Source organism: Lissotriton vulgaris, chromosome 4_1 (genome assembly GCF_964263255.1).
Source record: "Lissotriton vulgaris chromosome 4_1, aLisVul1.2, whole genome shotgun sequence".
In the NCBI taxonomy this organism is placed as follows: domain Eukaryota; kingdom Metazoa; phylum Chordata; class Amphibia; order Caudata; family Salamandridae; genus Lissotriton; species Lissotriton vulgaris.
Window position 1 is genome coordinate 748,640,795 of NC_141691.1, and position 22,473 is coordinate 748,663,267.

The following is a 22,473-nucleotide window of genomic DNA, read 5'->3' on the forward strand; positions in this document are numbered from 1 at the left end:
CACACATACATTTACAACGAAATTCGTTGTAAATGCATGAATGGTAAAAGCATGTTTTTTAAAAAATGTTTGGATAAGGTAAGTATGGGTATAGGGGTATATGTTTTGGGGTCCTGAGGTATATGTTTTGGGGTGTTTGGGTATTTTAAGGGTTCAGATATAGTTTTGGGGTACAGGGGTAGTTTTAGGGTTTAGGGATAGGTATGGGTTTTGGGGTACAGGGGTATTTTTAGGGTTCAGGGCTAGGTTTGGGTTTTGGGGTATTTTTAGGGTTCAGGGGTAGGTTTGGGTTTTGGGGTACAGGGGTATTTTAAGGGTTCAGGGCTAGGTTTGGAGTACATGGGTATTTTAAGGGTTCAGGGCTAGGTTTGGGGTACAGGGGTATTTTTAGGGTTCAGGGCTAGGGCTAGGTTTGGGTTTTGGGGTACAGGGGTATTTTAGGGTTTTGGGGTACAGGGTTATTTTTAGGATTCAGGGTTAGGTTTGGGGTACAGGGGTATTTTTAGGGTTCAGGGATAGGTTTGGGTTTTGGGGTGCAGGGGTATTTTACGGGTTCAGGGCTAGGTTTGGGTTTTGGGGTACAGGGGTATTTTAGGGTTCAGGGGTAGGTTTGGGTTTTGGGGTATAGGGGTATTTTTAGGGTTCAGGGCTATGTCAAATGAGATGTCATCAGTGATGTCATCAGTGATGTCACTGACGATGTAATGAATGATGTAATATGTGACATCATCAGCAGTGGATTGCGGGTGCGCGAAATATAGTTAGTACAACTAACTATATAGGAGCAATTATAATGTTTTTTTAAATGCTAATTCCTAACTATATAAGTCCTGAAACCTATGGTTTTTTAAGTGAATATATATATATTTTTACACACGAGTATAGCCCATGAAAGTGGCCTTAAAGCTGCAAGACATTTTTTGAGTCTAAGACCTGTGGAATATTATGAACACAACAAAGTTGTAGTAAGTTTAATGGACTGGTGCCTTAACAACAACTATTTTGCTTTTGGGAAAGAAATGTGGAGACAATTGAAAGGAGTGGCAATGGGAGTCTGCTTCTCCCCCAGCTACGCGTGCTTGCACGTGGGCTGGTGGGAGGAGCAGGTTCTCAACGTCACGCATAAGGTTTGGGTGAATGAAAAAATAATCAAGTACTTGCGGTATATTGATGATATTTTTATTGTGTGGCAAGAAGAGGAGGAAGAAGCTATCTCCTTCATTAATGAAATCAACAATAATTCCCTGAATTTAAAATTTACATCTCACATTAGTGCTAAACAGGTAGAGTTTCTAGATGTCAAGGTGTATGTAGATTAAGCATGGGCGGAAAATCCGTTTCGCTCGCGGATTTTGCGGATTTTCGGTAAATTCGCAATCCGCGAGATTCGCGAATCTCCCGCAAAATCCGCAAATCCGCGAGCAGCGGATTTTGCTCGCACTGTTCGCGTGAGTTCGCGGCTTCCCAGTACAACTTCGCGCCCCGCGAATAAGTGCAAAATTGCAGAAATACGATCTTAGCAAAACTGAAACTACTTACCAGGTTCAAAAGTTCAGGCTCATCATTAGTAGCCATTTCCTGTAGTGCTTCCTGAGGGGCCCCTCCAGAGTTCAGTTGCCAGTTGCAACTATTATGTGACCCTGCTCTGAACCTCAGAATAGTTACACATATGCCACAAAGGTCCTGAATTACAGCTAAGGGAGACAAGCAGGAGCCAGGCTGGAGGTTCAAATCCATTAATCAGCCCCTAATTCATTATTGTCAGTTGGGGCAGGGCAGGTGTTGTAACTAATTTTGCAACAATGAAAGCACTTAGCAAGTTCAAAAGATCACTAATCAGGAAGCACTAAGGAAGCAGGTGCCAGCTAAAAAAATATTCTGTGACACATTAATCAGCCCCAAATTAATTCAGGTCACTTGAGGCAGGGAAGGTGTGCTTGTTGCCACAATAATGTACACTGACTGGACAACCAGAGGGTGCTGTGATGAAACAGAGGGTGGCATGGGTGGGCCAGAGGGTGGCATGAGTAGTCAGAGAGTGGCAGTGGTGACAGAGAGTGGCAGTGATGAAGAAGAGTGTCCCAAACAGGCTGGACACGTAGAAACAACAAGTTCGCGAAACTTGCGACCCGACAGGTAAGTTCGCAATTTGCGACATTGTACAAAACCCTCGCGAACTCGCAGAAACCCGCGCAAACACACAAAAAAAAAATCCGCAAATTCGCGAGAATTCGCGGATTTTGCGAGTTCGCAAATCCGCAAAATTCGCGAACGCGAGATTCGCAAAATTCGCCCATGCTTAATGTAGATGTCTATAGCAAATTACAAACCACACTATTTAGGAAGTCTACCGCAGGTAACACCACTCTACATGCCTCCAGCCTAAGCATACCATTCATAGTATTCCCTTTAGAGAAATCCTATGATTAAAAAGAATTTGCAGTTCTGTTGATGAGTTTGAAAGATGTGTAAGGGAATTAAGAGACCGGCTTGAAGACCGGCGGTATTCAAACGTTATATTTGATCAAGCTTTGGCTAAAGCTAGATCCAGAACCCGAGCTAGTCTTTTCCCTATTGACTCATCCAGTAATGCCACTGAAGAGCAGAAGCAGACTGCTGATGAAAGATCCAATGTCTGTCCTAGATTCATCACGGCCTTCAGTGATCAGGAAAGTAAGATTAGAAAGATTATCAATAAAAATTGGCCTATTGTCCTTACGGACAATGTCTTAGGAGCCATTTTGCCACCCAAACCAATGGTAACCTTTCGCAGCGCACGCAACATGGGAGCAGTTCTGGATCAAACTAGTCCAGAACTAAAACTAAAAACCACTTGGCTGCAACCTGCAGCAGGATTTCGTAAATGCTCTAGTTGCAGAGCATGCAAGTTTGGCGTCAACAAGACCCACTTTTAGTTTGGAAGAAATTTCGATTATTGGTAATCATACCTGTAAAACGAAATTCGCTGTATACGTCCTGACGTACACCCGTGGTCTCAATTATATTGGGAGCACCAAACAACAGGTGCACGTCAGGATCCTGCAACACCTACGAGCAATCTTGCACAGCGACCCTTCCTACCCAGTGGCGCTCCACTTTGAAATTAAACATAACAAAGATGTAAATTGTTTATCACACTATGTAGTGGGAACAGTGCCCAAACTCCATAGAGGTGGCAATAGAGAGCTCAAACTAAGACAATTAGAGTCCAGCATGATCCTCGAGTTCGACAGCAAGTGGCCCAATGGACTGAATAATACCGACGATATTCACACTTTTTTATAAAGAGACTCATTACACTATGGTCTATTTCATTTTTCTGGTGATATGAATGCTGTGATCCCAGGTAGTCAGGTTCCCTGTTGCCTGGGGAGTTTCTAAATTTCTATTTAATGGTTCCCTGTATTTCAGTATTTTGATTACTAAATTTCCCATGGCTAGTCAGGTTCCCTGTTAGCCAGGGGTTTAACTTCTCCAAATTCCCCAGCCCCTAAGTGTGTACATATATTTAAATATCCTGTCTTTTTTATAATATCTTTTTAGCACTTTTTCATACACAGGGTGTTTTTCGTCACTTTTAATGATAAACTTCGTAATTAATATGAAATGTTTTTATCATGCTTTTTTATTAGACAAAATGAGGTTTTATCCCAATTGTTTAGAAAGCATTGACGTATCATATTTATTTAGGTTGTTTTATCATTGACTATAGCACTTTATCCGTCAATTTTAGCACGTGTTAGTCAGCTTCTTTTGCACTGTAGACATGTTCTGTTTTTGCACTGTTAATATCACTTTAAAGTTTTCCCGCCTACTCTAAATTTAGACCCTCTACCGTTACATACTGATGTGCTCGCAAGATATATTATGCAAGATTTTGTAATTTTATTCTGCATATTTACGGATTTATCCGGTAATAGTTGAATGATTTTAAATACTTGTGTTATTTTAAACAACTATTTATACTGTCAACTTTGCGTATTTGCACAGTAATAATTACAATGTATGTTTTCTATGTTCATGGTCACATGACCTGGTCAGAGGGCGGATGTAGGCGGGTCAGCCAGTAATATAAAATCAAAAAAAGTTACAAACAGTAATTGCATGTGAGCAAGGGCTTGCTTAGCCCGAAACGCGTTGTTCACTTTTTACCAGCTGAACTAAAATAAAGAACTTGTAACCTGATCCGGTGGTCCGTCTCCTGATTATCGCTTCGCCGATCAGAGATATATATAACGCTCCAAATCCTCCCAAAACTCCAACGAAAGGATAAGACAGCACTCGGAGGGCAAATAGTTTCAAACACGCTAGACTTTATTAAGCGGAGGGGCACACACAGACGCGTTTCGGCGTGCTGCCTTCGTCAGTGTGTGTTACACTGTGTTTAGTGTCGATATGTCTTTTAAACGCCAAACCCACATCAATTTGGACATTGACATAGAGAAGGGGACTTCGCCACAAATGAGATAGGGGCGGCCATCTTACAGTGATAACTGTGTTCTTAATGCAAATCCTTATTACACATGTAATCAAGATTCAGCCCATAGATGGGCAGTGGCCGTGTCCAAATTGTGGTACATTTTATATACATATTCCATATGTTGAAAAAGAATTCAGCCGTGGATCGGCTAATGTCCCTTATCAAATCAATCGATACAGTCCATCAAATTATAATACTTCAAATTCGATAACAATCATTTTGAAGTTGCTTATAAATAGAACTGTAGGGTTCATAAGGCTAAATGCTGCTTGTATGACGGCAGGTCATACATATCATTCAAGATCAAACATAATAAATCATCTACAATTATAGACATAACAAATAGTCTCTGTAGAGTGATCGTCCAACAACCACATAAACGCCATGACACTTCAGTTTCTGTTAATAAGGTTGAAAGTTTCCACTTCGTAATAACCTTCTTTCAAATAGTTCAGATATACTAAAATGACAGTTTTCACAATTAGTTTACCATATCTTCAAAAACTTATTTACCATAGAGGGAATTTCATGTATCATTTGATCCCAATACAAGTTCCCAATCTCAAAGTGTCAATTAAATAAAAGAAAGACATATATTAAACAGAAAACATGACAGTCTATGTATATGGCAGTATCCTTCACCTGACAAATTTCAACTATTCTGTTGTATGTGGAACCTTCTCATGTGCTATTATGCGGCATTTTTAACAAAGATACATTGTCATTCAGATGGGGTCTTATCACAGCTGTGTAATCTGATATGACGAATTAGATCTTCTCGGTCTTATGGTTATTTGGGGGTTGGTCTATTTCATTTACCCAGATGGAACGCCATCTCCTCCCCACTGTTGAGACCTTTAGGGTGTTTTGTAGAAAGATCTATGATGAGACCATCCTTGTGACAGAATGACAGACCTCCTTTCACTGTAATGTAACCCTGGAAACACATATTCCAAAATAGAAAGTAACATTTTTTTTAAAATGGAGATACTCATACCAGTTACAACAACCAATTCAATAATTCCACCATCTATATACACATCCACTCATTGACCCAACAGTTCTATATAGTCACTCATGCATATACTCACTCATCATATGTAGTGATACACCTATACATCCTGTTACACACCGACAGTCATCCAAAAGATACTCTCACACATACTCACACATGCAAATAAACTATTGAACATCCATTTATTTGCATATACAGCTATACACACACTACCACCTTACTTCTAAGGAAACGTACACATACTCTCTTAAACAATCATTTATAGAAAAACATACTTATTTAAACAGGAACTCTTACAATCCCTCACTCTCACATATACTCACTTATATACATCAATATTCACATATATTAGATTAAGTCATATGTAGTTACTGATAAAGACTCTAGTGAGACAGTCATTCACTCACTAACACACACATATACACACTCATCCACCCATACAGTCCTGAAGATATGCTGTCTTCAAAACACATACAAGCAGAGAGTCAGTCACTCATGCATCTATGTGCTAAGGAATACCCCCACCAAACCATATAGACACTCATAATGATATTAAAACAAACATCTAATAACCCATATGCACACACATGTAGCTAATCACCAACCCATGCAGCCACATATACACAAAGTGAAACACAAATACATATATTAAAATATTTAAACATTACTTGTTAATAGATTTATTCACTAAGATACACTTAATAAGCCAGTTAACCAATCAATTTTTTTAAAAAAAACATCTATGTAAACTCTTATTTAAACATTTATTCTTCAAGCAACTTTTACATATACATATATAACACATTTATTTTTTAAAAATACACACATTCACTGGATGGTCTCATCAGTGATGTCATGAGTGATGTCACTGACCATGTCATGAGTGATGTAATATGTGACCTCATCAGCAGTGCATTGCACGCGCAAGTTATAGTGAGTCCAACTAACTATAAAGTGGGAATTTCAATGGTTTTATGCGAGTAAAATTTCCAGCTAACTATAACTGGTGTGAAACCTATGGTTTTTTCAGTATATATATATATATATATATATATATATATATATATATATATATATATATATATATATATATATATATATATATATATATATATATATATATATATATATATATATATATATATATATATATATATATATATATCATACTGTGATATACCTAGATTTGCAGTTAACATGATTTCCCACTTTTATACATGACATAGCCTTTCACCTTTGAACACATTGTCTCTCTACATACATAGACTCACTACTAAACCTCCCTAAAGCTGCATTTCACTTAGGAGGTTAACTCACTTTTTATCAGCTCCGCTTGAGAGTTGAGGGAGTGCTTCCAAAGCTTGTTTGAAACTAGATCTGTATCAAAACAAAACAAAATAGTAGGTACATTATTCAAAGGAAATGCCTACAGTATGTTTCGTTTAATCATGTGGATTATCCTTAGTACTGGAAGCAATCTCAAGGTGCTCCCAGCAACAGTCACATTTAATGCCATTATTTCACCTACTTGTGTAGGTGGTTCACAGTAAACAATTTAATCATTGAATCCCTCAGATATTGAGGTATTAGTCATGTTTGAAATTTGTTATACTATATATGCTTATTCTCCACTACACACACATAGATTTAAGAAAATGTCAGTGTGAAAAGGGTGACCCTTCACCAAGTGTTTGGTGTGTATCACATGCATTGTTTGGCAAAGCAAGAGAGATATTGGAAAAAACATATATTGTGACTAATTACACTTCATTACATAAATCACAAACTTGCAATCAGAAATTGTGTTTTTATAAGCCAGGCTTTAAAGACAGCCTTGGCTGGATTGCCCGATCTCTTGACATTTTACACATAATCAGTAGCATAACCCAAAGCCACACATTAAAGGGATAGGCTGAGCACTCTTCAGTGATTGCACTGCTAAACTGTTATTTACATTCTTAGCCAAACATGACCAGAACACACACTTAATTATCAGTATTTGAGTGGTTCTTATGTTTTTACAGTGTAGGTTACACAGCAATTCATCCACAGGAGTCCTTGTTTCTCGTAAACGCGGCCACTGCTAGCGCGCCAGAGGACAGTTTGGGCTGCGGGCAGATAGGAAGCTTGAATCATGTGTGCCTTTACAACTCCGGTAATACAACGAACGCATTATTAACAGGCATTTGTTTAGCACGGAAGTCATTACAATAACTTGCTTTAGGGGCGCAATGGTGGAGTGGTGCTGGATTTTAAGTCCAACACCTTCCCGACAGTTGCACAGACTAGAGTTGGAATAGTAAATGATACTATTCCAAAGTCTAGCACCCCCTAAGGCAAGTTGTTGTAACGAGTTGCGCGCTAAAGGTACGCGTCGTAATAACGCGTACCAATAACAATTATATCATACAACCAGATAAAATAAATGCTATTCATATACACAAAGATAGTTTATTTTGGAACAATACCCATAAAACCGTGTAAGTAAAATACAATACCACTTGCTAGAAGTTAGCAAATGTAAAACCTAAACTCAACCATAAAATGCATAATGTTCAGAAATTTGAATTGTTAAATTAGCATAACATCTTATAAAACAAAAGGAAAGAATAAAACAATTTCTATCACGTCATTCTTTGTGTTTTGTAGTAGTCACCCATGGTGTCTGCGGTTTCTTTCAGACACAAATAAAACATGAGTCATGCAGAAACCTGGATAATACGGACACTGCCGTCTGAGGGGTATGAGATTTTAGTAATGCTAAGGCAGACCTTGTTGACCGTTTCCCTGCCAGTGACCTAAGGGAGGTGATTCAGGGGCAAAATATGAGAAAGGGCCTCTTGTTCTCAGGGAGAGTGCGTTGCATGCCGGGCATTGTGAGCTAGTAGCTAGGCCTCACCGGTGGATCAGAGAGTTCAAAGGGAGAATAGCATATCTTAATTTGAGATTGGGGGGGGCAGAATCTTGCAGATGCTGGAGAGATTGAATTCAGGCACTTATCATAGATGGTAGCTGATTTCCCAGTGGAGGCTGTAGGGGACGGTGGCAGAGGGTGACGGGAGGGGGGAGTTAGAAAAATAGGGGCGAAAAGGACATCCCTGCTGGTCGCCGGTAACCAGCTGCCGCCTCTCTCAAACTTAAGGTGCACATTATATCACTCCTCCTTCTGACACGGTGAGCCCTGCCCCGCCCTAACCTGGATACAAGCTCCACTAAAAATAAAACAATGATAACGTTCTGTTATTATCATTTTATTTTTCCTTTGCACTGCTGCAAGAGCAGTGGGGCGACCCTCCTCCACCATAGCCAGGAACCACCAATGTGAGTTCCTTAAGCTAAAATGGGCCACTAACACTGCCAGCACCTTCAAGAAGACTCGAGGTGTCAAAGTCGAGCCAAACGGTAGTACTGCAAATTGCTAGTGCTGAGAACCCAACACGAATCGCAAGTACTTCCAGTGTGACCGCACAATAGGAATGTGGAAGTAAACATCTTGCAGGTCATCCAGTTTCGAAGTTCCAACGCCAGTAGTATTTGAGCTAGGGTCAGCAACTGGAAGTTTTAAAGAAGAAGTTGAATTCCCCGATGACCATGATCAGGTGCAGATCACCGTCCTCCTCGGGCATGAGGAAGCAAAGTGCTTTACATCCTAGGCCCTTTACCTGCTCTGGCAAGATCTTCACCTTCGCTTTCCGTAGGAAAAATGCCTCCTCTTGTTGCAGGCTGGCCTAGAGGTTTGGAGGGGGTGAAGAGGATTGCAGGAAGGGTAATGGTGGGTAGGGCCTGATTCAAGGGAAGGGTGTAACGCTTTCTACGATTTGGAGGAACCACTGGTCCGAAGCAATGGCCTTCCAGGCCGGTAGAAAGCAAGACACCCACCCTCCCACAGGCACCAAGTGAGTTTGATGGAACAAACTAGGTCTGCTTCCCAGGGGTGTGGGAGAGGACGAAGAGGAGGAGGACAATAGCAGGGTGGATCCATGGCTCTTTTCTCTGGTTCTAACTCTATACTGTCCGATTTACAGATTAGGTCATTGCTGGATCTGTGGCTGAAATTACTGTTGCTGATGAAAGGAAGATCCTCCTGAAAAGTCTTGATAATACCAAGACGGGTGAAAGTATCTTCAGGGAAGAGGCAGTTGTAGACCAGGTGAGAGAGTTGTAGCCTTACTGGTCTGAAAACGCTCCAAGGCAGAATCAGCCGTATCACCAAAAAAGACATACGCCATTCAATGGCAGGTACATTATATTCGTGGGGACATCTGCTGAACAGTTAGATGTTTAAAGCCATGCTGTTTTTGAATGAAAATTGAGGTGCCTATTGTGGGGCAACAGAATCTGCTGTGTCCAGTTGTCCACCCCTGATTTAGAGATATGTCAGGATGCACTGTAGCCACCATGAATTACCTCCTGAGGGATCTGGGAAAACTTGAGGCCAATCGGGGTCTGGGTACAATGGAGTCACCGGAGCAGGATTTCTCAGAAAAGGGAACCACTAGGGTCAAGTCGACTAACTCCGGTTCTGAGGACGAAGGTTCTGTGGGAGATAGAGAGCGGAAAGGCAACTATATATGGAACAATTCTTGCTCTTCTTATGCTTATGCTTTTTGACCCCTTGAAGATGAAAATGGGGATATGGAGAGATATCTTGAGTGTTTGTCGTGCTAACAGTTATCCCTGATCCTGGCCATAAAGAGCTTTGCTCCTTGCCCTTTAATGGGACAGAAAGCACAGGCCTAGGAGTTGTGGTCCTATCTCAGCCAACAAAGACAGCATCATGGGGTCCGTTAGGGATATCAGTTCCTCAAAGTTCCTACAAGGTTTAAACCCCGATTTTTTAAAGGGGGGGGGGGGAGACAAGGTACTGCACTTTGTAAAAAAAATTTTGTGAGGAAACTCCTTCGAGGGCATATCTCCCTATCCGCATTGAAGGTGTGAAAAAAAGAAACTGATACTGTGGGACAGCAGACGCAATACGACTTTGATGAAGTCACCTATTCCATTTGCTGCACCAATATTAAGCCAGCACCCCTTACATGCGACGTGACAGTTTTGAAGTTTCCGGATCCAGTTTGATGTCTGGGATTGTTCTACAGGTGAAGAATCTGCAGGTAGAAGTAACCATCAGAAAAGGTAAAACCTGATGGTCTGTTGGGCCCATTTTCTTCCCCAAGACAGCCTGGAAGTTGGCTAAGATTGTATTCTACTTAGTCCAGTTCCCTATCCTTTTAAGCAATGCACTTAAAAAATACTTTTTGAATGTTGTTGAGCAAGCTAATGGGGCGATAGTTGGCGAAGTCTTGCCTATTGCCTTACTTAAAAATGGTCTCAATCTCTGCTCCCAGTCATGAGGTGAGGATGGAAGCTCCTTGTTGAATTGCATTGCTGATCAAGGTAATATAAGGGCCCCATAAAATGGGGTCTGATTTGTAGAGAATGGCTTGGATCGCATCGAGACCAGAGGCCTTTCCAGACTTTTGCTTGTTTATGGCTACCATCACCTATTTTAGTGAATAAATAATTAGGTCATGGGACTCAATAAGATTACATCTGGTAAAAGGTGATCCAGTAGACAGAGCTGTCAGAGAATATAACTCGGAGAAATGTAGGCATTATTCACCCTCAGCTTTTGATCTTCAGCTATACAGAGTTTTGGGAAAGGGGTTAAATTATGTGGCCTGCAGGCCATGATTTTCCAGGTTTGTTGATCCTCTTTCCTTAAAGCAGCAACCAATTTGGTCCAAACCGTTTTTTCCTATTCTGAGTTGATGGCCCTAGTCAAAGATTTATAATTATGCCTTGTGTTTATGATGTCTTCATGTGACCCCGTCGTGATATATTGTATTAGTCATGTCTTTGACAGTTTGCAAGCTTTATCAAACCATGGTTCATGTTTTTCTGAGGATTTCTTCCTGCCTAGAATTGGCCTAAATAGTAGTTGTGCTATAGATACTGCAAGGCCCTTCTATTGAAGGTATGAGGTTATAACGCATACATTCACAACGCATACCATCACAACGCAACTTTTACAATGCAAAATCCATTACAACGCATGCCATTACAACGTAAGTATAGATAAGTATTTCATTTTATTAATTTAATTTAATTACAAAAATGTTTATTAATTTAAAAAAATATATATATTATTTACTATTCTAACTCCAGGGGGTGTAATAGTACAGTAAGTGTTGGATAGTGTAGGGGTTAAAATTACTATTCTAACTCCAGGGGGGTGTAATAGTAGGGTAAGTGTTGGATAGTGTAGGGGTTATAATTACTATTCTAACTCCAGGGGTTTTAATTCAAATACATTATATTTAAATGTAATTAAAAATAAAAATAATTGAAATAATTAAATTAATTTAAGAAAATTAAATTAAATTTTAATTAATATTATTTAAATTAAATACTTACCCATACTTACGTAGTAATGGCATGCGTTGTAATAGCATCTACGTTTTAATGGCATGCGTTTTAATGGCATGCGTTGTAATAGCATGCGTTGTAATGGATCCTGCGTTGTAAAAGTTTCTTTATAATGGTAGTACGTTGTGAAAGTTGCGTTGTGATGGTTGTTTCCCCTTCTATTCGTTCATGGTGAGTTGTGGTCTTGAGGGGGAACTTTTTTCTGGGCTGGATCATATTGTAAATTGGTGAATATCAATGATAAGGTAGATTTCAACCTTGCGAGCTGTGCAGGCTGAAGGCCATTGCAATCAACAGTGCTGGGGATGGAATGGGAATTGGTTTCAGGAGAGAAGGAAAGCAGAAGTGCATCATGGTTGCTTTGTGACTTGGATTCTATGTAAATATCATGCCTTGTATACTAGTGATATATAGCCAGAAGGACGTAATCTATTATATGCCTAGGCATGTCTCATTTCATCTCCCATCAAAGGCTCGTTCTCTGTGTGATCCAGTTATTAAGGCTAACTGGAGCTCTGTTGCTGTGAGATGGCTCAAGGCTACATTCCTTTAAGGGTGGGATTCCCCATGCCTTGACTTAATCCTCCATCACATTACAGTAATCCTCATGAGGTTCAAATGAGGTACTGAAATCCCTTGCGATGATTACTATCTTGGTGAGGTCAAATCTTGGATCCGAGATCCAAGCAGTTAGTGTCTGTTCGAGGGTCAAGAGCACTTTTGTAATTTCTCCTCGAGGGGGCTCTTCTCCAATATACGTTAAAAAGTAAAATCATTTGTAGGCCTCCGCGAAACGATAAAAGCAGTTGTTGGATAGCGGGGTGATAACTGGTGAGGACCTTGATCTTGCAGTTCAATGAGGTATGGATTCAGATCAACAGACCGACTGAGCGGCTCCCTTTTTAGATGTTTTTAAAATGGGTACATCAGAGCATTAATAGACCAGACCTGTACAGAGGGGTTAATGTCTAAGATTCCTGGAGCACATATATCTGGTGTTTATCAATGAACTCACACCAGTAAGTGTCTTCCAGGTTACTCATCAGGCTGCACCATCCAGCTCAATCATGTAAACATGAGAAACTGCATTCTTTTCATGAGGACAGAGAATGATTAACGTGTAATGGTGTTGTTGATGCAGAATTGCTAGACATTAGGTTAAGGATCCTGCAGTGGTTTGCGCAGTAAAGAGAGCAGAACCCAGTGACCTTTGAGGAAATCGTTGCTATCCACATAAGGCATTCTAGTTTTTAGGTCTCGCCTAGCGTTGCAGCGCAAAGCGCTGCACGCTCGGCAAAAGATTTTGTAAAAGATCAGATTTCAGAAGGGGACGTGAAGCCCCACCCCTCATTCCCATAGGCTGGCATCACCGTTTATGCTAAACGGTGGCCTGCCATTGGAAATGGGGTTTTGTAGCTGCTGCCCTTTCTCCTTTTTGTCTGGCTGATCCGGACAGGGTCGTCTGCTTTGCGGCTGTCGTAAAGCACTTTCTTATCTTTATGGGGCATGTGTTTCTAATTAGTGTGGAGGAGCGCACTGCCCCGACCTCTCAAAGGAAAAACATCTTGGTTTCGTCAAGATTTTTTTCCTTTGAGAGTTCGGGGGCAGTGTGCACCTCCACACTAATTATAAACACATGGCCCCATAAAGATAAGAGATCGAAGAGATCGAAGAACCATACTTCTGGCTCGAGCTGTGGAAAACAGTGGAATTATGCTGCAGAATCGCATAATTCCAGTGACCCTGTCTGTAGTTGTTTTAGCGCAGCAAGACAGGTCATGCTAATATACTAGTACATAAATCTCTATTTGCATTAAAGTCAGGCTTAGCGTGGCACAGTCAACCTAGGTCGAAGAAAGCCCCCACATAACCTCAGCTTTTGGGGAAAGTGGTGGCACAAGTGATGCTGATAAGAATTAGCAAGGATTGTAGGAATCTGGGAACACCAATGTTGGAATCCTGGCACTGGGGCTAAGAGAACAGCATGTCTGTCTGGCCTCTTCTGTTTGGGTGTTTTTCTTGGCTGCAACAGGATCTTTATAACTTGTTCTATCGCGTCTCAAACAGCTCTTAGCCACCAAAATGTGCAGCCTGCTTAAGTTTTCACTGTATTCTTGGTCAAATTACCCTATTACCGGGAAGTAAAGTGGTGATATAACTTTGGTTCTGTTTTGTTATTGAGACTTAATTAGTGAGGATATGTGACCTGGTGGCTAATTCTCCATTTACAGCTTCAGGGCGCTGGAACATAAAGTAAAACACAACCGGGAGAAGTTCTAACTCCAGGAGCGTCAGGGTCTAGAAGTGTTCTTCGTCACTCTAATGTGACCATCAGGTTTAGTTTAATAAACTTGTTTTCAGGAGCTTCCTAAACTCAAGTGAAACCACTTCTTTTCGGAGATGGGGGTGAGGGCAAACTTTCTGACCCTTGACACCCTAAGATCTTTCTCATGTTTGACCATCTTAATGGGCCTGATTTGCTTGGGTGTGCGCATGAGGGTTGTAAATTTCAGATTGGAAAGTAGGAGTAAATAATTTAGGATACTTGCTCACAAATAGAACATTACTTGCTCACAAATTTAATAAATTCCACGTTCTGGTAACTCTTTAGAGGAAAGTTCTTGTGCTGATGCTATGTCTGGAGCAGTTAGTCTAACCAAGCCCATTGAAATTAAGCGGTTCTGCAGCTGTCACATGTTCCACATAATTAAGGATTTACCGCACCTTCACATATTTCACCAATAGTTGAGTAGATTTTTCACACAAAAAAAAGTTTTTTGTTCGAATAGCTCAAAAGTTACTTTAAAAGTGTCACGTGTGATGCTGACAAGTGGCAGACCATTGGAAAATGTTAACCCGTCACCTGTCCATTGCTAATTACTAGATTTGGATATTAAACTGGCACAAACGTAGTGTAATGTTTACCCTGACATTGTTGCAAAATAATTCTATCACAGTTTGTGACATTACGCTGTACCCACTTCCCCTTTTCTTGCCACATAATTTATCAACTCAGCCAAACAATTTGCTCTTTCAGAGGCCCTGACTCAGGTGGTCCACTTGATTCTTTTCTCAGCATGTGCAAATTCAGCTGTTATTGTGACTCTGTTTCAAGTCATTTACCTGGTATGCGAGGGACTCAGCCCAGCCCTACCAGACTTCCAGAAGCACCGGCCTGTCCTGAGACCTACACAATCCTCTTGAAGCCACATTGCCTGTGGTCTCCCCTGCCCCAGTTTAACCACCAGCTCTTGGGGCGCTTCGATAAAGTGTGATTAAGCTCTGGTCGGGTCACTGTGCACAACACTGAGGCCCTTTAAACCAGACAGCTGAGTCAGGCTTATCAAGCAGGTGTTCTCTTTTCGTCCAGTAAGTACCGGAGCACCCTTTCTATGCCAGTGATCAGTTTACAATTTGTGGGATTAAAAGGGGCCGTGCTTCATTCTCTGAGCAACTCGCGCCCTGGCAAAATTTAACAACTGCACGGGGACGTAGTCTAACGCTGGTGCAGCAGGTGCAGTGCCACCGGGCCCAGAGCCCTATGGAGCCCATTGGATTCTGACAACTCTGTATTTTAAAAGCCAAACAGCAGTCATAGGGGCAGTTTTCCCAGGTGGCACCAAGTTCCACGGCATTCTTCCTAGGCTACTACACCCGCAATCACTGTTTTAATGCATTGAGTTCCAAATAGTACTTATCGAGGACTTCAGGGCACTTCATGAATTTAGTTGTATCACGGCTGGAAGGAAACAGCTTTCTTTTGTAATAGTTTTCAGCTGAAAAATTAAATTCACTCGATTTTCAGCCAACATTTAGTCTAGTGCTACGTGTAACACATTCACCGACTTTTGGCCTCTTCAGACAACAGCACTCTGAATTCTGGGAATTGTAGTAATCTATTTTAAAACTGTATGTTCTCAAAAATCGCAGCTAACAGTGTACTGCTGGAATAAAGTCCATGCATGGTGGTGACGGCTGGCACTTGGACTGTATGTCAGTTTTTGAAGCCCACTCCCTGAGCCTCACGTGTGCCTCTCTGATGAGGTCTGTGGATTGTGACTCCGCCTTTCATCTTCTCAAACCAGATTAAAACAAGCATTTGCAATGCAATAGGTCTCGCATTTGCGAGAGTTTAAGCTATTGGCATTGTAAATGACAACGCCTTTTAATTATGTTTTGTAAACCAACACATAAATAAAACGCATTGCCATTTACAATGCCAATAGCTCAAACTCTCACTACTGCAAGACCTACTGCATTGCAAATGCTTGTTTCATTTGTCACAGAGGGAAAACAGGTTGGAAATCATAGAACCAAAATTACCTGCTCTCATCTGTCAGATATACAGCCACCGCATCTCTCAAAGCACAAATTTCAAGCCTGGCCTAGAAAATGGGAGGAAATATAATAGCTTAGCATAACATGATATGCACATTTATTTCCTGCTTACAGTTAGAAAACACAAACGTATCAAAATATCTTACTGTTCATAAGTGAAAATCAGAAGCTGTAATGGACTTTCAACTGTATTAATCTATAAATGGCAAATACCGGTTTATTTTAACAATTAGACTTAGCAGCATTTCTACTTTCAGAAAAATAAAAATGTAATAGAGAAGTAATAATGCTATTTGTGTACACTTCACACAAATGAACATTTGTAACATATAATACAAATAACGCGGAATGTTTCAGAAGATTCAATTTCAATTTATTAATTAAAATATTTCCATTGCAAGCTTTCATTACATTCTTAAAATTAATAATGAACATATTATAGATTAATATAAGAAAAGATTTAAACAATGTATACAATTCGGTGGCAAACATTCAATGATTTCAGAGACTACAGGAGACGCAAAGTGCCAGGAAAGGTTTGTGCGTTATGTCTTTTAAAATTAGGTTTTAAATATACATTTTCATACAATTGTAACCCGGGGCTGAAAAGAAGAACATGTATAAAATCCAGAACTTTAGAACAACGATATTGGCAACCCTGATGTTTTTTTTTACCATTTTTACTAGAAAGCCAAACGTTTTTTCTTATGACTCAAATCACAGATTCAAGAGTCCAATAAAATCATCTGATTTCTGTGTTGGATTTGCTTTTAAGTAAATCTGGGGTTCTCTCATTCTGACAAAGGTACATTTAAAATGGAATCTTCTAATATTGAAGCAGTGGACAAGCTGATTATCAACATTTGTTTAACCATAGTTTCTTACAGGATGGGATAGGTTGCTTTAAGATATCGACCTTACAGATACCTCAGACTTTCAAAGAAAAGGAAACTCATATTTTTTCGATATATAATAAAAAATTTCACTCCAGAAAACACTTTTCATAACAAATGGAGGAGGCATCGAAAGACAGTAAAATTAGAGGGCCACCTGGGAAAAGGCATCACAACTCACTGCGGTCATAACCAGTTCCAATCGCAAGATCTTCATCATTGTAGAAAGTTAACCTCTAAAGTAAGACTTCCATAGCTGTGACTTTATCTTGTTCATTTTGTAAATTGTGGGTAGGAGATTGCACATCATTTAAATAAACAGCAATAGCAGGAATCTTTTGTATATACACTTTCAAATGAGATACTATATTTCTTCCCTAAAGCTTAACAACAAAAGAATTTACCAACAACTATAGCTCTCTTTAGCGCATCTACTCTATAAAGATATCTGAACTCCTCTCAGAACAACCACCAGCTAAACAAAAACGGTGCTACAGATCCAAAAATCTATGCTTTACACAAATACTTTATTCTTCTTTGCAAAGGTAGAACTGTCACTGGTTGACCGTGCCACTGCCAAAACTCACAAAATGTCCAGGGGCAGGAAATGCATCTGGTGCATATTTGTGTAATACTACCTGTGTACACCTTATTTCATGACTATTTAAATGCAAGCTGACAATAATGAACCTTGCCCCAAAAGCTCATGTGTGATTTGTAGAAGGGCACCACCAATTACATTTACCTTTAAGTCATGTAACTAAGTCTTATGCATGCAGGGCTGTTTTAGGGAAGGACAAAACAATGTGTCTGTCACCCTGTCCCTATTCCTAGCAAAAATTGCCAATGTGCCACTGAGCAGCAGTGTGTTACTAACCTAGAGTGATAAAAATCATTGCACCTACCTTGCTTAGATACAATTATGAAATCTTGTGGTGGTTGGCAGAGAAGTGCGCTAATAATTCAGATGGCAGACCACAAGAACCCCCCCCAAAAAACCTGAAGATGCAATTTCAGTCATTATATAATGCACTGGAATAATTCTTTTCTGATTGGAAAAAGGACCTGAAAAAAGCAAGTAATTGAAAAAGTCCTACTTTGGTTACCATCATAGAGAATGACTGAACCCTAGTCTTTATGGCATGGTTGCAGTGTGTTTGCTTGCACAGCACCAACTATAGAGTCTTTACCAAAAATGCCAAGCTTCAAACGGAAACTGTTACTTCCCCAGTAGAGATCTGTTCGTAGCACTTGGTGCTGTAGATTCACATGCTGTGCATACTCCTGTCAGCTAGTGTTGGGACGGGTGTGTGTAAGTTGTTGTTTTTCAGAGATGTCTTTGGAATCACAAGGTTTGGTGACTCCTCTTGCTGGTAATGCTCATGGGCATTGACTCCATTGATAGCCAGTTTTCCTCTATAAAGTGGGCAAGGATGGAATGAGAGGCAATGAGATGTATTGAGACGTATCAATGCTATAAAGGGAAGTGAGATATAAAAGTGACTGCTACGGCCATAGATGTCCTATCTGTACAACACATGAGGGCTTGTTTGACATCTAGAGAGTGAAGAGCCCTTTCTGCTACAGACTCTGGTTGAGGGAAAAGAACAGGGACTAATATGGCTTGGTTCGATGGAACTGAGAAACCACCTAGGGAGAAATTTAGATTGGTGAGGAGTATAACTCTGTCCTCAAGTGCTTGAAACAAAGATTATTCTATGGTTAGTGCCTGGAGCTCACTGACACGCCAAAGGGAAGTGATCACGAACAGAAAAAACACCTTCCAGGATCAGAACTGAAGTGGGCAAGATTGGAGAGGCTCAAGAGGGGGACCCATGAGTCTGACGAGGGCGATATTGAGGTTCCATGATGGAGCCGGTGGAGTCCAATGAGGGATTACTCTTGAGGGCTTTCAAGAATGCTTAGATAAATAAAATTCTGAAAAGGGAGATACGTTCCCTACTCTTTAGGTAAGCGGCCTCCGTGGCCTGATGGAGCAGAATAGAAGTGAATGCCAGTCCGCAAGTTTGTAGATGCAACAGGTAGCAGACAATGTCTTGTACCCTAGCTGTGAGCAGATTGGAGCAGAATAGAAGTGATTGTGGGTCTGCAAGTTTGTAGATTCAACCGGTATCAGACAATGTCTTGTACCCTAGCTGTGAATGGATTAATATGTTTTGAGGGACAATAAAGGGCAAATCGTTTCCATTTGGCCGCATAGCATGTTCAGGTAGTGAGTATACATGCTTCTTTCAGGATGGCCATGCTTTCGAGAGGTAATTTGAGATATCCAAATTCTAAGACTTCGGGAGCAAGATTGAGGGGTTTGGGATCTGGGTGTCATATTTCTCCATGGCTCTGCATTAGAAGGTCTGGTGTGTTATCAGAAGCCTCACGTGCGGAACCACAGAGATGTCAAGAATTGTTGATAACCACGGTTTGCGGGCCTGAAGTAGGGCCCAGCAGAAAGAGACTGAGGGACATCTGCTGTAGCCTGGATGGGAAGTTTGGGCATTTTGCGTTTTCTGTGGTTGTGAACAGCACTACCTGAGGAAAACCCAATCACTGGAAGTACTTGTGGGTAAAGTTCCCACTTGTGGATGTTTTGCCACGTCCTGCTGAGGAGGTCGGAAAAGTGGTTGACCACCCTCCTGAAGGTACTCTGCAACTAGGTGGATTTTGTGATGGAGAGCCCATCGCCAGATGTGCTGGGCGAGGTGAAGATAAAACATGGCTGTGGTGTTGGGTGTCCGGACAAGGGCGACTTTGCCCCCCAGATGGTGAAGGAAAGCCTTCAATGAAAGGTGATTGCCTAGGGGTTCTAAGTAATTGATGTGCAGGCCTGGTATTTGGTTCCTAGTGGCATTGGACAGTTAGATTCTGCAAATGTGCATCCCACCCTGAGTGGGAGGCATTTGTTGTGATGGTCTTCTGCGGAACTGGGTCGCAAAAAGGCTGCCCCTGCAACAGGCTTCTGGTATTCCACCAGTGTAGAGAGTGATAAGCACGGCAGCTGACTAATATTACTATCATTCCAATGACCCTCCACTGGAGACGATTGCTGCACGAGGCATTCCTGCAATGGACGTATGTGTAGTCTTACTTGGGGCATTATCGCAATGCAGTAAGCAATAATACCTAGGAGCAGCATTACTGTCCTGGCTGTGACCTGGTGGTCTGGTTAAAACAGCGGAAGGAGTTTCTGAAAAGACTGTATTTGTGCAGGGTTGGGGTCAGCTAACCCACTTTCTATGTTGAGGAGCGCTCCTAAGTGAGGGTAAAATTGCCAGGGTTAGAGGTGGGATTTTGTGACATTGATGGTGAACCCTAATTTGGGTAGAAGATGTATAGTGGTCTGAGTGCATTAGTGGCAAGTTTGGCAGGTGGCACTTCTGATGAGCCTGTCGTCCAGATAAGGGAAGACATGAATGCCTTGCAAATGCAAGTATGCGGATGCCACTGTGAGGCCCTTTGTGAACACTTGGGGAGCTCTAGTGAACCCGAATAGGAGTACCTTGAACTGATGGTGTTTGCTGCGGACTACAACCCTGAAGTAGCACTGATGCGCTGAGTGTACTGATATGTGAAGTACGTGTCTTTCAGGTTGAGAGCGGTCATAAAGTCACCCTGTTGTAGAAGAGGTATGAAATCCTGAAGGGAGACCATATGAAAATATTATGGGAGGATGTACTTGTACAGGGGTCTTAGGTTTAGAATGAGCCTGAGAGAACCATCCTTTTTGAGAATTAGGAGGTACAGGGAGTTCACCTCTGAGCCTTGGTGTTGAGGTAGTACTGGGTTGATGGCTCTTCTTTGAGCACTTTTTATGTGCTCTGGTGTAAGTCTTTGTTTGTGGGGTGGTATGGTAGGTGGTGTGGAAGTTAGCTCCAGACAGTAATCATGCTGTATGATGTCCAGTACCCATTGGTCAGGTGTAATATTCCGCATGTGGTGAAATACCCTAACAAACGACCCAACAGGTTTTACGTGATCGTGGGGCAGAAGGGGGGGGGAGGCAAGGTTTGGTGGCTGTGGCTGCTTTTGGTGAGGGACATTTACCTCTACTTCTGGAGCTTTTAACCCTATGAGAGCCTCTGGAGAAACCTCTACCTGACAGTGACATGGCATGTGGTTGAATATACACATAAAGGGCATCAGGAGAGATTTGTTTCAAGCCTCCATAGAAGGGAGTGCGGTGAAAGTAACCTCTAAAAGTGGGCTTCGGAAGTGCGTCAATTGCCTTAGCTGTTTCAGTATCTTTTTCATCTTGTCAAGGATTTGGCCTAACTGAGGCCCGAAAAGATGATGCCCTTCAAATGGAAGGGCCACCAAGTTCTGCTGTACCTCTGCTTTGAACCCTGATATATGAAACCATGCATGCTGTCTGAGAAGGATGTATGAGTTGACGTCCCGAGTAGCAGCATCGGTTGGAGATTAATTTCCCTTCAGAAACCATCTCCTGCCATCTTTTGTTGTGTTCCTTAGGAAGGTACTGAAGGAATTCCTCCATTTCATCCCAAGTGGCTCTGTCGTATCTGCCCACAAGGCCTATATTATTGGCAATACCTTAGTGGTTGGCGGATTGTAATGCTGCTGTTTTTTGAGCAGCGTTTAGTCTTTTATTTTCTTATTGGGCATCTCTGGTTGTTTGGGAGTTGGCCCGCTTCCACGGCTTGTGAACTACAAGACAGTCTGGAGAAAGCTGACCTCGAATACAAGGAGTAGCTGAGGGGCACGCCTTATACTTTTTATCAACTTGGAGTAATTATCCAAGCACAAACGGGGTCGTGGGAAATGTTGCCTGTGTGACACAACATATCTTTTAGCATAGAGAGGTATTGTGTAGTACGTTGTGTGGAGGAGACGGTTTGAAATAGGAAATCTTCTTTCATTTGAGCTGCACAGAGGACAACTTTATGGTAGGCTGCTGCTCTGGTGAGGAGTTCCGGATATGCGGAGGAGCCATCTGGGGGGGAAGGTTGAGCTTGGTAAAGATGAGGGTTGGTGTCTGCTGGGAGCTCAGCGTCATAAGTGTCCCAGGGTCTGGCTGTGGGGAAATGGGAGTAGGGTCTCCGCCCTCTATGTCCCCAGGTATGGGAATGGTGACACCTGTGGAGTGTACGAAACAGGGTCTCAGTGAGAGGAGTGCAGGGAATAAGAGTCCTGCATGTCCTGTGTTTGTGATGGAGGAACAGGTAGTGGACTGGTGGCCTTGTCCGCCCTTTTCCTTTGTTTAGGAGCTGGGGCTATATCCAGGACCTCATGGAAAGAAAGCTACCTTTTTGGTGGCTGTAAGGCAGTTCCAAGTGGGTGGGCGATGA

The 22,473-nt window shown here is 41.5% G+C and overlaps 1 protein-coding gene across 4 annotated transcripts in view; it reads right to left on the minus strand.

Moving 5' to 3' along the window:
* EXOC2 (exocyst complex component 2) overlaps window positions 1–22,473 on the minus strand; it is a 1,143,674-nt gene that overhangs the window by 33,512 nt on the left and 1,087,689 nt on the right. For all 4 annotated transcript variants that reach the window (XM_086965054.1, XM_086965056.1, XM_086965057.1 and 1 more), the window contains 2 exons: window positions 16,245–16,306; window positions 6,813–6,872 (listed from right to left, as the gene is read on the minus strand). In XM_086965054.1, the coding sequence (XP_086821180.1) occupies window positions 6,813–6,872; window positions 16,245–16,306 (122 nt within the window). The remainder of the gene's footprint in view (window positions 1–6,812; window positions 6,873–16,244; window positions 16,307–22,473) is intronic.